The sequence below is a fragment of the Anas platyrhynchos genome, chromosome 33 (genome assembly GCF_047663525.1).
Source record: "Anas platyrhynchos isolate ZD024472 breed Pekin duck chromosome 33, IASCAAS_PekinDuck_T2T, whole genome shotgun sequence".
In the NCBI taxonomy this organism is placed as follows: domain Eukaryota; kingdom Metazoa; phylum Chordata; class Aves; order Anseriformes; family Anatidae; genus Anas; species Anas platyrhynchos.
The window spans coordinates 9,780,991-9,795,775 of NC_092618.1; the positions used below are offsets into that span (position 1 = coordinate 9,780,991).

The window sequence follows — 14,785 nt, forward strand, 5'->3', positions numbered from 1 at the left end:
TTTCTCTTCCCACACCCCCCCCATAAAAAAAAAATCCCCCCCCCCCAAAAAAAAAAAGCAGAACCACCACTGAAAAGAAAAAAACACCAAAAAAAAAAGCTCCAAAACCAAACTTAAATAAATCGCGGGGGGGGTGGGGGCTGGCGGGGGTTGGTTGGGGGGGTCCAAATTTTTTTTTTTTTGGGGGGGGGGTCCGGGGGGGGGTCAGCTGCACTTGCAGGTGCGCACCACCATGTTGGAGAGCTGCTCCACGCGCGCTTTGCGCCCCACGTAGTAGACGATGGGGAGGGGGTCGAGCGCCTGCGGCACGCAGCAGGGGGCGGCCGCCCCCCCCGGGTTGTGCTGGTTGTACAGGGCCAGGACCTGCGGGGGGGGGGCACGCGGACGGCTGTGACCCCCCCTCTGTTTTTAAACCCCCCCCCGGTGTTGTTTTGGTGCCCCTGGGGGTCCTGGTGTGTGCCCCCCCCCCCCTCCTCCCTACCCAAAGGGCAGGTGGATGGGGGTTGTGGGGGGGACATGGGGGCAGCAGGGGGGGCCCCCACGATGTCACCTCCCCCCCCCAAATGTCCCCCCCCCCAAGTGTCATCCCCCCCAGGTGTGTCCCTCCCAATGTGTCACCCCCCCCAGTGTCACCCCCACAATGTGTCACCCCCCCAAATGTCTCATACCCCCTAGGTGTCCCCCCCCCCCAAAACGTGTCCCCCCCCCAATGTGTCACCCCCCCCCAGTGTCACCAACCCCAATGTGTCACCCCCCCCCAAGATGTGTCCCCCCCCCAATGATGTCACCCCCCCCAAGGTGTCACCCACCCCCCCAGATTTACCCCTCCAAATGCATCCCCCCCCATATGCGCCCCCCCAGATATTCCCCCCCCCGGTGACCCCCCCCAGATGCACTCCCCCCATATGCACCCCCAGTTATTCCCCCCCCCCCAGATGCACCCCCCAAGTTCCCCCCAAATGCGCCCCCCCAGATATTCCCCCCCCCGATACTCCCCCCAGATGCGCCCCCCCAGTTTCCCCCTCCCCAGATTTACCCCCCCCAGATATTCCCCCCCCAGATATTCTCCCCCCCAGGTGCCCCCCTAAATATTCCCCTCCCCATATGCCCCCCCAGATATGCCCCCCCAAAATATTCCCCCCCCCAGGTGCCCCCCCAGTTTCCCCCTCCCCAGATATACCCCCAAGATGTACCCCCCCAGATTTACCCCCCCCCAGATTTACCCCCCCATATATTCCCCTCCCCAGATGTACCCCCCCCAGGTACCCCCCCCAAATTTACCCCCCCATATACCCCCCCAATGCGCCCCCCCATATGCCCCTCCCCAGGTACCCCCCCCCAGGCAGCCCCCCCCCCAATGTGCCCCCCCCCAATGTGCCCTCCCAGGCGCCCCCCCCCAATGTGCCCCCCCCCAATGTGCCCCCCCCACGCCCCCCCCCCTAGGTGCCCCCCCCCCAATGTGCCCCCCCCGCGCCCCCCCACCTTGGTGTACTGCGTGTCTGCGCTCCAGATGTAGGGGCAGGGCCCCATGCAGAAGTTGGCCATGTAGCCCTTGGGCTCGTGGATCCACTTCCACTGCAGGTCCCGGCGGAAGTCGATGTAGAGCTGCCGCACACAGCAGTTCTTCTCCTCCGTCCTGGGGGGGGGCATTCATATTTTTTTTTTTTGGGGGGGGGCATGTATTTTTTTGGGGGGGAGGCGTTTTGGGGGCACCCGCGTGGCTGGAAGGGATGGAGGCGTTTTTTGGGAGCGCGGCGCATTGAGCGTCTTGGGGGGGGTCCCAGGTTTTGGGGGGGGTCTTAGATTTGAGGGGGGGGTCTCAGGTTTCAGGGGGGTCTTGGGTTTTAGGGGGGGGCACAAATTTTGTGGGGGGGGTGTTTTGGGGTTCCCACCCTCTCCAAGGCACCCATGTGGCTGGAAGGGGCGGAGGCGTTTTGGGGAGCGCGGCGCATCGAGGGTCTTGGGGGGGGTCCCAGGTTTTGGGGGGGGGTCTCAGGTTTTAGAAGGGGCTTGTGTTTTTTTTTTGGGGGGGGGGCTCAGGTTTTGGGAGGGGTCTTGAGTTTTGGGAGGGTTGGCTGTCAGCGTTGTGGGAAGAGGCTTGGTTTTTGGGGGGGGGGTCCCATTTTTTTGGGGGGGGGGTCCCAGCTTTCAGAAGGGGGTCCCAGGTTTTGGGTGGGGGGTCCCAGATTTTGGGGTGGTCCCAAGTTTTGGAGGGGGGGTCCCAGGTTTCAAGGGGAGTCTCAGCTGTTGGGGGGGGGGTTCCCAGGTTTCAGAGGGGGTCCCAGCTTTTAGGGAGGGGTCCCAGACTTTGGGGGGGTCACAGCTTTTGGAGGGGATCCCAGGTTTCAAGGGGAGTCTCAGCTTTTGGGGGGGTTCCCAGCTTTTGGGGAGGGTCCCAACTTTCGGGGGGGTTCCCAGACTTTGGGGGGGGTCCCAGCTTTTGGGGAGGGGTCCCAGGTTTTGGGGAGGGTCCCAGCTTTTAGGGGGGGATCCCAGCTTTTGGGGAGGGTCCCAGCTTTTGGGGGGGTTCCCAGCTTTTGGGAGGGGTCCCAGCTTTTGGGGAGGGGTCCCAGACTTTGGGGGGGGTCCCAACTTTCAGGGGGGTCCCAGCTTTCAGGAGGGGGTCCCAGCTTTTGGGGAGAGGTCCCAGACTTTGGGGGGGGTCCCAGCTTTCGGAGGGGATCCCAGACTTTGAGGGGGGTCCCAGCTTTTGGGGAGGGTCCCAGCTTTTGGGGGGGTTCCCAGCTTTTGGGGGGGGTCCCAACTTTCGGAGGGGATCCCCAGCTTTTGGAGGGGGGTCCCAGCTTCCAGGGAGGGTCCCAGCTTTTAGGGGGGTTCCCAGCTTTTAGGGGGGTTCCCAGCTTTTGGGGGGGTTCCCAGCTTTTGGGAGGGGTCCCAGCTTTTAGGGAGGGGTCCCAACTTTTTTTTTTTTTGGGGGGGGTCCTCACCCGAAGCAGTAATCGGTGTCGAGCGCGCGGCGGCGCCGGGAGCTGTGCAGGTCGTTGGCGCGGTCGGGGGGCAGCGCCATGGCCAGCAGGTAGGGCACGCGCCGGTGCTTCTTGGCGATGCCCTGCATGTCCCCGCGCTGCTGCTCGAAGCCTGGGGGGGGTCAGGAGGGGGGGTCAGCACCCTTTTATTATTTATTATTTTTTTTTTGTTGGGGGGGGGGGACGCAGAGGGGGCGCTACCTTCGATGGAGATGCGCATCTCCTCCGCCTGGCCCTGCTCGCACGGGCAGTGCACGCTCAGCTTGAAGACGCCCAAAGGGTCTGCGGGGTTTTGGGGGGGGGGCGATGAAAAAGGGTCTGGGGGTGGGTTTTTTTTTTTTTGGGGGGGGGGTAGAAAAAAAGGAGGGAACGTGCTCACCGCTGCCGCTGAGCCACTGGCGGACGACGTCGGTGACATCGAACCAGAGCCAGACTCTTCCTCCGCCGCCGCCCGCACCGAGCGCCCGTGGAGGTAGCGCCACGAGGCGTTGCCGTAGCCCTGCCCCCAGACCCCAAAACCGTGGTCACGGGGACCCCAAAATCACGGGGACCCCAAAATCACGGGGACCCCAAAGCCACGGGGACCCCGAAGCCACCGCGTCCCCAAAGCCACCGCGTCCCCAAACCTCCTCCCCTCGTCCCCAATCCGCCCCCCCCCCCGGCACTGCTCAGGGTGTCCCCAAACGGGGGCACCCCCCCCGGTGTCCCCAATGTTTGTGTGGCCACGGGGTCCCTGTGTCAGGGGACACCCCTTGGTGTCCCCAAATCCAGCGCCCCCTCGGTGTCCCCAAACACCCATCCCTGTGTCCCCTTGGTCCCCAAACCCCTGTCCCTTGTCCCCTTGATCCCCATGTCCCCAAACCCAATGTCCCCTTGGCATCCTGTATCTGCCCCCAAACCCATCACCCCCTCGGTGTCCCCAAACCATCCCCAGTGTCCCCTCGGTCCCCACGTCCCCAAAGCCAATGTCCCCATGGTGTCCTGCACCTGTCCCCAAATCCAGAGCCCCCTCGGTGTCCCCAAACCCCTGTCCCCAGTGTCCCCTGTGTCCCCAAACCCAATGTCCCCATGGTGTCCTGTGTCTGACCCCAAACCCATCGCCCCCTCAGTGTCCCCAAACCCCTGTCCCCTGTGTCCCCTCGATCCTGCCCCCAAACCCAATGTCCCCATGGCATCCTGTGTCTGCCCCCAAACCCATCACCCCCTCAGTGTCCCCAAACCATCCCCAGTGTCCCCTCGGTCCCCACGTCCCCAAACCCAATGTCCCCATGGTGTCCTTCCTGTGTCTGACCCCAAATCCAGCGCCCCCTCAGTGTCCCCAAACCCCTGTCCCTGTGTCCCCAAACCCCTGTCCCTGTGTCCCCGTGTCCCCACGTCCCCAAACCCAATGTCCCCCTGGTGTCCTGCATCTGTCCCCAAACCCATCGCCCCCTTGGTGTCCCCAAATCCAGAGCCCCCTCAGTGTCCCCAAACCCCTGTCCCCTGTGTCCCCTCAATCCCATCCCCAAACCCTTGTCCCTTGTCCCCTTGATCCCCATGTCCCCAAACCCAGTGTCCCCATGGTGTCCTGCATCTGCCCCCAAACCCATCACCCCCTCGGTGTCCCCAAACCATCCCCAGTGTCCCCTCGGTCCCCAAAGCATCCCCAACCCCCCAACTCCCCCACACTCACCCCCACCACCCCCATTACCCCCCCACCCCCCACTTCCCCACCACCCCCCTGCGCACCCCCACTCCCCTCCCTCACCACCCCCACTCCCCCCCCCAGCACCCCCCCACACCCCCCCACACACCCCCCCCGGACCCCCCCCGCGCCCCCCCCAACCTGGTAGAGCTCGAGGCGCTGCTCCAGCCCCATATTTTCGGGGGGGGGCCGCTGGCGCAGCATGCGCAGCTCGGCGCGGTGCAGCAGCGCCTCGTGCCCCACCTCGGCGCGCACCCGCGACGTGTTGAAGACGAAGAAGGTGCTGCGGCTCGTGGGGCGCCAGCGCTCCAGCGGGCCTGGGGGGGGGGGTCGTGGGGAGGGGGGGGACACAAAAAAAAAAAAAAAAAATTCAGAGACCCCCCCCCCGGCTCCGCGGCACCCCCGCAAAAGCCGCTTCCCCCTTCTCCGAGCCGTTCACTCTGGAGCGGAGTGATGGCCGTGCGCCCCCCCCCCCGGTCCGGATTTTGGGGGGGGGGGGGTCGGCGGGGGGGCGACACACAAAAAAAAAATAAAAAAATTCAGAGACCCCCCCCCCGGCTCCGCGGCACCCCCGCAAAAGCCGCTTCCCCCTTCTCCAAACCGTTCACTCTGGAGAGGAGTGATGGCCGCGCGCCCCCCCCCCCCAGTCCGGATTTTGGGGGGGGTCGTGGGGGGGGGGGGAACACACAAAAAAAACACACCCCCTTCAGAGACCCCCCCCGGCTCCGCGGCACCCCCGCAAAGCCGCTTCCCCCCTTCTCCGAGCCGTTCACTCTGGAGCGGAGTGATGGCCGTGCGCCCCCCCCCAGGTCCGGATTTTGGGGATTTTTTGGGGGATTTTGGGGATTTTGGGTCACCCCCCCGCAGCCCCCCGTTGCCCACCCCATAAATGTCCCCGCTGTCCCCCCCCCGGCTCCCCCCAGCTCAACAAAGCTCCCTCAGAGCTGGGAATTACTCAGCAAAACCACAACGTCCGCGCTCGCCCCCCCCCGAGCGCCACCGCAGCCGGGAGGGGACCCAGAGCCCGGCAGGGGGGACCCAAACTGGTGGCACTGGGGGCACTGGGAGCACTGGTGGGACTGGTGGTTTTTGGGGTGTCTGGGTGTCACCCAGCAGGGATTCGGGACCCAGGCACCCTTGGGGTCACCCCAATAGGGACGGGGGCACCCCCGCGGTGACCCCCCCCCAGCACTGTCACCCATGGGGACCCCAGCGCCAAGGTGACCCCCCCCCAAAGGGACCGGACACCATGGAAGCCCCAGCACCCACTTTTTGAGCACCCACCCTGCCCGGGCGCCCTCCCCATCACCCCAAAAATGACCCCAAAACTGGGACACCCCCCCCCCAAAAAGTCCCCAAATCCCTGTTACCGGGGGGGGCACCTCCATGGGGGCACCCAACCCGGGGGGGGGGGTCCCGCCACCCAATTTTTACGCACCCAACCTTCCGCATCACCCTCCCCATCCCCAAAAGTCACGCCAAACCGAGTGCCACCCCCCCCAAACTCCCCCAAAACCCCCCCAAAGTCCCCCAAACTCCCCCAAACCCTTCCCAAAGTCCCCCCAAAGCCCCCAAAACCCCCTCAAAATCCCCCAAACTCTCCCCAAACCCCCCCCAAAACCCCCCAAACCCCCCCATCACCAATACCAGGCCCACCTCCACCACCACCCCAGCGGGGTCCCAGCCCCCCAGGCCCCCCCCCCAAAGCCCCCCACTCACTATCGCCCAGCGGCTCCATGGGGAAGCGGTGCAGCCCCCCCAAAGCCCCCCAAAACCCCCCAAACTCCCCCCACAAACCTCCCCAAACTCCCACCAAACCCCCCCAACCCCCCCCAAGCCCCCCCCAAAGTCCCCCCAATACCCCCCGCAGACCCCCCCCAACTCACCATCAGCCAGCAGCTCCATGGAAAGTGGTGATTCTCCCCAAAACCCCCCAAACCTTCCCCAAAACCCCCCCAAAACCCCCCAAACCCCCCCATCACCAGTACCAGGCCCACCTCCACCACCACCCAGACCCCCCCCCCAGACCCCCCCCCAACTCACCGTCGCCCAGCGGCTCCATGGGGAAGTGGTGCAGCCCCCCCAAAGCCCCCAAACCTCCCCAAACTCCCACCAAACCCTCCCCAAACTCCCACCAAACCCTCCCCAACCCCCTCCAAGCCCCCCCCCAAACCCCCCCAGACCCCCCCCCAACTCACCATTGCCCAGCGGCTCCATGGGGATGCGGTGCAGCCCCCCCAAAGCCCCCCAAAACCCCTCCAACCCCCCCCAAACCTCCCCAAACTCCCACGAAACCCTCCCCAACCCCCCCCAAGCCCCCCCAAAGCCCCCCCCCCTCCTAGACCCCCCCCCCAACTCACCATCGCCCAGCGGCTCCATGGGGAAGCGGTGCAGCTCCCCAAAACCCCCCAAACCTCCCCCAAAACCCCCCAAACCCCCCCAAACTCCCCCCAAACCCTCCCCAAACTCCCCCAAACCCCCCCAAAACCCCCCAAACCCCCCCATCACCAGTACCAGGCCCACCTCCACCACCACCCAGACCCCCCCAGACCCCCCCCCCCAACTCACCGTCGCCCAGCGGCTCCATGGAAGCGGTGCAGCCCCCCCAAACCCCCCAAATCACCCCCAAAACCCCCCAAAATCCCACCAAACCTTCCCCAAACCCCCCCAAACCACCCCCAGGACCCCCCCAAGCCCCCCCCAGACCCCCCCCCCAACTCACCATCGCCCAGCGGCTCCATGGGGGAAGCGGTGCAGCCCCCCCCAAAGCCCCTCAAAACCCCCCAAACCCCCCCCCAAACCCTCCCCAAACTCCCCCAAACCCCCCCAAAACCCCCCAAACCCCCCCATCACCAGTACCAGGCCCACTTCCACCACCACCCAGACCCCCCCCCAGACCCCCCCCCAACTCACCGTCGCCCAGCAGCGGCTCCATGGGGAAGCGGTGCAGCCCCCCCAAACCCCCCAAATCTCCCCCAAAACCCCCCAAACTCCCACCAAACTCTCCCCAAACCCCCCCCAAACCACCCCCAGACCCCCCCCAGACCCCCCCCCAACTCACCATCGCCCAGCGGCTCCATGGGGAAGCGTGCAGCCCCCCCCAAAACCCCCCCAAACTCCCCCCAAAACCCCCCCGAAACCCCCCAAACCCCCCCCAAACCCCCCCAAAACTACACAAACTCCCCCCAAACCCTCCCCAAACTCCCCCAAACCCCCCAAAACCCCCCAAACCCCCCCATCACCAGTACCAGGCCCACCTCCACCACCACCCAGACCCCCCCCCAGACCCCCCCCCAACTCACCGTTGCCCAGCGGCTCCATGGAAGCGGTGCAGCCCCCCCAAAACCCCCCAAACCTCCCCCAAACCCCCCAAACCCCCCCAAACCCCCCCATCACCAGTACCAGGCCCACCTCCACCACCACCCAGACCCCCCCCCAGACCCCCCCCAACTCACCGTCGCCCAGCGGCTCCATGGGGAAGCGGTGCAGCCCCCCCAAACCCCCCAAACCCCTCCCTCCAAACTCTCCCCAAAACTCCACCAATCCCCCCCTAAGCCCCCCCAGACCCCCCCCCAGACCCCCCCCAACTCACCGTCGCCCAGCGGCTCCATGGGGAAGCGGTGCAGCCCCCCCAAAACCCCCCAAACCTCCCCCAAACCCCCCAAACCCCCCAAACCCCCCCATCACCAGTACCAGGCCCACCTCCACCACCACCCAGACCCCCCCCCAGACCCCCCCCCAACTCACCGTCGCCCAGCGGCTCCATGGGGATGCGGTGCAGCCCCCCAAACCCCCCCAAACCTCCCCCAAACCCCCCCAAACTCCCCCCAAACCTCCCCAAACTCCCACCAAACCCCCCCCAACCCCCCCCAAGCCCCCCCCAAAGTCCCCCCAGAGCCCCCCGCAGACCCCCCCCAACTCACCATCAGCCAGCGGCTCCATGGAGAAGCGGTGCAACCCCCCAAACCCCCCAAAACCCTCCCAAACCCCCCCAAACCCCCCCATCACCAGTACCAGGCCCACCTCCACCACCACCCAGCCCCCCCCAAGCCCCCCCCAAGCCCCCCCCAGACCCCCCCCCAACTCACCATCGCCCAGCGGCTCCATGGGGAAGAGGTGCAGCCCCCCCAAAACCCCTCCAACCCCCCCCAAACCCCCCCAAACTCCCACCAAACCTTCCCCAAACCCCCCCCAACCCCCCCCAAGCCCCCCCAAAGCCCCCCCCAACCCCCCCCAACTCACCATCGCCCAGCTGCTTGATGGGGAAGCGGTGCAGCCCCCCCAAAGCCCCCCAAAACCCCCCAAAACCCCCCCAAACCCCCCCATCACCAGTACCAGGCCCACCTCCAGCACCACCCCAGCAGGGTCCCAGCCCCCCAGGACCCCCCCAGGTCCCCCCCCAGACCCCCCCCCAAATCCACCGTCGCCCAGCGGCTCCATGGGGAAGCGGTGCAGCCCCCCCAAACCCCCCAAATCTCCCCCAAAACCCCCCAAACTCCCACCAAACCTTCCCCAAACCCCCCCAAACCACCCCCAGGCCCCCCCCCCAGACCCCCCCCCAACTCACCGTCGCCCAGCGGCTCCATGGGGAAGCGGTGCAGCCCCCCCAAAGCCCCCCAAAACCCCTCCAACCCCCCCCAAACCTCCCCCAAACCCCCCCAAAACCCTCCCAAACCCCCCCATCACCAGTACCAGGCCCACCTCCACCACCACCCAGACCCCCCCCCAGACCCCCCCCAACTCACCATCGCCCAGCGGCTCCATGGGTAAGCGGTGCAGCCCCCCCAAAGCCCCCAAATCTCCCCCAAAACCCCCCAAACTCCCACCAAACCCTCCCAAACCCCCCAAGCCCCCCTCCCAAACCCCCCCCCAGACCCCCCCCAGACCCCCCCCCAACTCACCATCGCCCAGCGGCTCCATGGGGAAGCGGTGCAGCTCCTTGGCCCAATATTCGTCGGGCTGGTCGGGGGGGCGCAGCATGGCCTGCTGGCGCAGCAGCTCGCTGGTGCTGTTGTAGAGGGCCCGCACGTCCTCGGGGAGCTGCTGGGGCGGGGGGGGGTCGGCGGGGGGGGGCGCAGTCAGGCGCAGTTTGCTGAGGATTTGGCCCCGCACGGCCTCGATGCGTTTCCTCCGCGCCGTTTCCAGGTCCAGCGAGCGGCACGTGGAGAGCGAGCCCCCCGCCCCCAGCAGGGCCAGGAGGGTGGCGACCCCCAGGAGGGACCCCCCCATCTCAGGGAGCCCCCCCCCCCCCCACCCAACAAGAAGGGGACCCCCCCCAAAACCCGGGGCTGGGCCTAATGCTGATGTTGGTAGTGGGTCCCTCCGACAACGAGACCCCCCCCTGAGGCTGAAGACCCCCCCCTGAGGCTGAGGACCCCCCCCTGATGCTGGGGACCCCCCCCGACACTGAGGACCCCCCCCTGACACTGAGGACCCCCCCCGATGCTGAGGACCCCCCCCTGACACCAGGACTTCCCCCCAATGCCAAGAATCCCCCCCCCGATACCGAGCCCCCCCCTAACACTGAGACCCCCCCCAACACTGAGACCCCCCCCTAACACTGAGACCCCCCCCAATACCAAGACCCCCCCCAACACTGAGAAAACTCCCCAAAAACTGAGACCCCCCCCTAACACTGAGACCCCCCCCCAAACTTTGAGACCCTCACCTAAACACCAAGCCCCCCCCAACACAGAGACCCCCCCCCCTAAAACCAAGAACCCCCCCTAACACTGAGACCCCCCCGACACCAAGACCCCCCCCTAAAACCAGGAACCCCCCCTAACACTGAGGCCCCCCCTAGCACTGAGACCCCCCTAGCACTGAGACCCCCCCCACCGGGACCCCCCCACCCCTCCCCACCCCCTTTGCTGCCTCCTGCCCCAGCTGCCCCCCCCCCTTTTTTTAACCCCCCCCCCCCGCTAAATTAACCCCTGCTTCACCCTGCTCCCCCCCCCTCCCCCCAATTTCTTCCCACCCCCCGCTGCCCGTGCTGGGAGCGACCCCCGGGCCCCCCCCCCAACCCCCCAGACTCAAATTGCTGCCGGTTCTCGGAGCCCCCCGGCCCCCCCCCCCCAGCTCCGTGCCCGTTCCCGTTTGCGGAGGTTTTTGAAGGGCCGGAGCGGGACCGGCCCCACCCAGGAAACGCCGCGGGGGGGGGGGGGGGAGGAAGAAGGGGGGGGGCCCCGGGGCCGCCCCCCCCTTCCGCTCTGCGGGGCCCGACCGGGGGCGGCGGGAGGCGCCCGGGGAAACTGAGTCACGGGGGGGGGGCGGGGGGGAGGGGCCCCCCTAGGGAGCACCCCCCAGGGAGTCGCCCCCCCCCACACACCCACACCGGGAGCCCCCCCACCAAGGAACACCCCCCCCCCCCAAAGCGCTCCCCCCCCCCAGGAACCTCCCCTCTAATTAGGACCCCCCCCCAAGACCCCCTCCCCCTAGAGCCCCCCCAAGACCCCCCCCAAATACCCCTCCCAAGAGACTCCCCAGAAACCCCCCTCCTAAGACCCCCACCCCCCAAGACCCCCTCCCCCAGGAGCCCCCCCCACAAGGACCCTCCCACCCCAAGGACCCCCCCTCCAGGACCCTTCCCCAACCAGGACCCCCCCCGAACCCCCCCCCAAAATCCCCAAACCAAGACCCCTCCCCACAAGGGACCCCCCCCACGGAGCCCCCCCCCCCCCCAGAATCCCCCCCCAAGAAGCCCCCCCCCCCAAACCCCCTCCCCAACCAGGCCCCCCCCCAAGACCCCTCCCCAGGTTCCTCCAAATCCACCCGCCCCCCCCCCCCCAAAAAAGAAGAGCCAGGCTGCAAAGAACACTTTATGGGGCAAACACAGCCCCCCCCTAAAAAAAACCTTAACGCCCCCCCCCCAAAAAAAACCTCCAACACGGGCCCCCCCCCATTACAGGGTGCTGGCCCCCCCCTTGTGACACCCCAAAAATATCCCGGGGGCACTCAGAGAACCCGCCCCCCCCCAAAAAACCTTAACGCCCCCCCCCCTAAAAAAAAAACCTCCAACACGGCCCCCCCCCCCCCCCCCATGCCAGCATGGTGGGGGGGGGGGCACGTGACGGTCCCAACACCCCCCCAAAAAATATCCCCGGGGGGGACACCCCAGCAGAACCTGCTGCTGGGGGGGGGGTCACCCCATCACAGGGGGGGTCACCCCATCATGGGGGGGGGTCACCCACCCATGAGGGGGGGTCCAAGTGCTGGGGGGGTCCAAGCGCTGGGGGGCCCCCCCCTGCGTCTCCATCCCGCACCAGCCCCGAGACCCCCAAATACGGGGGCTGGGGAGCTGGGGGGGGCACCGGTTCCTCGGGGGGGGGTGTTGGACTTGGTGGTCTTTGGGGTGCCCCCCCCGGTGCCCCCCCCACGCGGGGGGGGGTCTCAGCACCGCACCCCGTAGCGCTGGAAGTGGCGCAGGATGATCCTAGCTCCATGCGCACGGTGCCGGCGGCCTCGGTGCGCAGCCGAAAGCGGTCGGGGGCGTAAGCGGGGTCGGGGTTCAGGAGTTGGGGGCCCCCCCCAGCCAAAATCGTCTCAGGCGCTCCCCCCTCACGTCCCCCGGGGCCGCCAGGTGACGCAGGTCAGCGAGTGGCACCCCGGGGTGCTGGGGACGTGGCAGAAGCCGTAGCCCAGCAGCTCGCTGCGCCCCAGGGAGTCCTGGTGCCACACCTCCAGGTGCAGCTTGGGCCAGCCTGGGGGCAAAAAAAGAGGGGACGGGGGGGTTGGGGACATTTGGGGAGGATTTGGGGACATTTGGGGAGGATTTGGGGACATTTGGGGGCATTTGGGGACAGGTTGGGGACAGGAGGAGGCGGTTTGGGGACAGGTTGGGGGCATTTGTGGACATTAGGAACACTTTGGCAGCCTGGGGGCATTTGGGGGCGGTTTGGGGGCATTTGGGGACACCTTGGGGGCATTTGGGGGACACTTTGGGGCACTGGGGACACCTTGGGGACATTTGAGGACAGGTTGGGGACATTTGGGGTGAGTTGGGGACATTTGGGGACGGTTGGGAATGCTTTCGGGACACTTTGGGGACATTTGGGGGACAATTTGGGGACACTGGGGACATTTGGGGACACATTGGGGACATTTGGAGTGATTTGGGGACATTTGGGGATAGTTTGGGAATGCTTTCGGGAGACTTTGGGGACATTTGGGGACACCTTGGGAGCTATTTGGGGACACTTTGGGGACAATTTGGGAACACTTTGCAGACACCTTGGGGACAATTTGGGGACACTTTGGGGTCTATTTGGGGACACCTTGGGGACAATTTGGGGACACTTTGGGGTCTATTTGGGGACACCTTGGGGACAATTTAGGGACACTTTGGGGTCTATTTGGGGACACCTTGGGGGCTATTTGGGGACACCTTAGGGATAACTTGGGGACAATCTGGGGACAGCTTGGGGACAATTTGGGAACACTTTGCGGACACCTTGGGGACACTTTGGGGACACCTTGGGAGCCATTTGGGGACACTTTGGGGACAATTTGGGGACACTTTGCAAACACCTTGGGGACACTTTCGGGACACCTTGGGGACAATTTGGGGGCACCTTGGGAGCCATTTGCAGACACCTTGGGGACAATTTAGGGACACTTTGGGGTCTATTTGGGGACACCTTGGGAGCTATTTGGGGACACTTTGGGGACAATTTGGGGACACTTTGCAGACACCTTGGGGGCTATTTGGGGACAATTTAGGGACACTTTGCAAACACCTTGGGGACACTTTGGAGACACCTTGGGGACAATTTAGGGACACTTTGGGGTCTATTTGGGGACACCTCGGGGGCTATTTGGGGACACCTTGGGAGCTTTTTGGGGACACCTTGGGGACAATTTGGGGGCTATTTGGGGACACCTTGGGGACACCTTGGGGACACTTTGGGGACAATTTGGGGACGCACCTTGCAGGCCCTTGGTGGCGTAGTGCACATCAATGGGGTGGCACCAGAAGGCCGTGTCCCCCGCCTGGGGGTCGTCCACCTGCGTCTGCCCCTCGCGCAGCCCCTCCAGCAGCTTCCAGGCGCTGCCTGTCCACGGGGGCAGTGTCACTGTCACCCCCCCCCTCAGTGTCACCACCCCCGTCCTTGTCACCCTGTGCCCCCCCCCTCACCCGCGTGCAGCCCCCACTTGCAGAAGAGGCGGCGCTGGGGGAAGCCGCTGGCCCCCACCAGCTGCCCGATGACGTGCAGCTCCGCCATGCCCTGCGGGGGGGGGACAGGGACACGGGGGGGAGACCATGTCACCCCCCCCCCCCCCCAGCAACCCCCCACCCCAAGGGGGGGGTCCATGTCCCCCCCCCGAGGGGTTTCCGCACCCCCTCCAAGTGTCCCCCCCCCCCCCCTTGCGCTGCACACCCTGAGCCCATCGCGGCCCCCCCCCCACCCTCTTTACCCCCCCAATTGCCCCCCTGACCCCCCAATTGCCCCCCTAACCCCCCAATTGCCCCCCTTATCTCCCCCAATTGTCCCCCTGACCCCCCCAATTGCCCCCCTGACCCCCCCAATTGCCCCTCTGCCCCCCCAAATTGCCCCCCTGACCCCCCAATTGCCCCCTTAACCCCCCCAAATTGCCCCCCTAACCCCCCAATTGCCCCCCTGACCCCCCCAATTGCCCCCCTGACCCCCCAATTGCCCCCCTGACCCCCCCACTGCACCCCTGCCCCCCCTTTTACACCCCCTTACCCCCTCCTCCCCCCTCACTGACCCCCCAGTTGCCCCCTCAAGCCCCATAACTGCCCCCCCAGCCCCCCAATGGCCCCATCACCCACAATAATTACCCCCTCCATTCCCTCCAGTTGCCCCCCCAATACCTCCAATTGCCCCCAGCCCCCCACTGCCCCCCCATTGCCCCCACCCCCAATAACTACCCCTCCCACTGCCCCCCCACCACCCCCACCCCCCTCTAATTACCCCCCAATTACCCCCTCCCACCCCATTTGCCCCCCCCTTTTCCCCTCCCCCCCCTTTCCCCTCACCGCCCCCCCCCGCGCCCCCAACCCAACGGCGGGCGCCTCACACCGCAGGCCGCGCATGCGCAAGCGCCCTCCCGCCCGTTGCTATGGAAACGCCAGTACCCGCCACGCCGCTTCACT

At 66.4% G+C, this 14,785-nt stretch overlaps 2 protein-coding genes across 2 annotated transcripts; both read right to left on the reverse strand.

The window, feature by feature from the left end:
• Positions 1 to 100: 100 nt before the first annotated feature.
• Positions 101 to 9,963, reverse strand: TGFB1 (transforming growth factor beta 1). Its single transcript, XM_072030111.1, is given in 8 exon segments — positions 101 to 363; positions 1,483 to 1,636; positions 2,949 to 3,099; positions 3,189 to 3,269; positions 3,367 to 3,418; positions 3,421 to 3,486; positions 4,813 to 4,988; positions 9,573 to 9,963. Coding segments are annotated over 8 exon segments (1,167 nt in total). The 5' UTR covers positions 9,901 to 9,963; the 3' UTR covers positions 101 to 204.
• Positions 9,964 to 12,045: 2,082 nt separating this feature from the next.
• On the reverse strand, positions 12,046 to 14,764 carry B9D2 (B9 domain containing 2). Its single transcript, XM_072030116.1, is given in 6 exon segments — positions 12,046 to 12,101; positions 12,104 to 12,234; positions 12,236 to 12,371; positions 13,596 to 13,721; positions 13,805 to 13,895; positions 14,712 to 14,764. Coding segments are annotated over 5 exon segments (522 nt in total). The 5' UTR covers positions 13,893 to 13,895; positions 14,712 to 14,764; the 3' UTR covers positions 12,046 to 12,060.
• Positions 14,765 to 14,785: the final 21 nt, after the last annotated feature.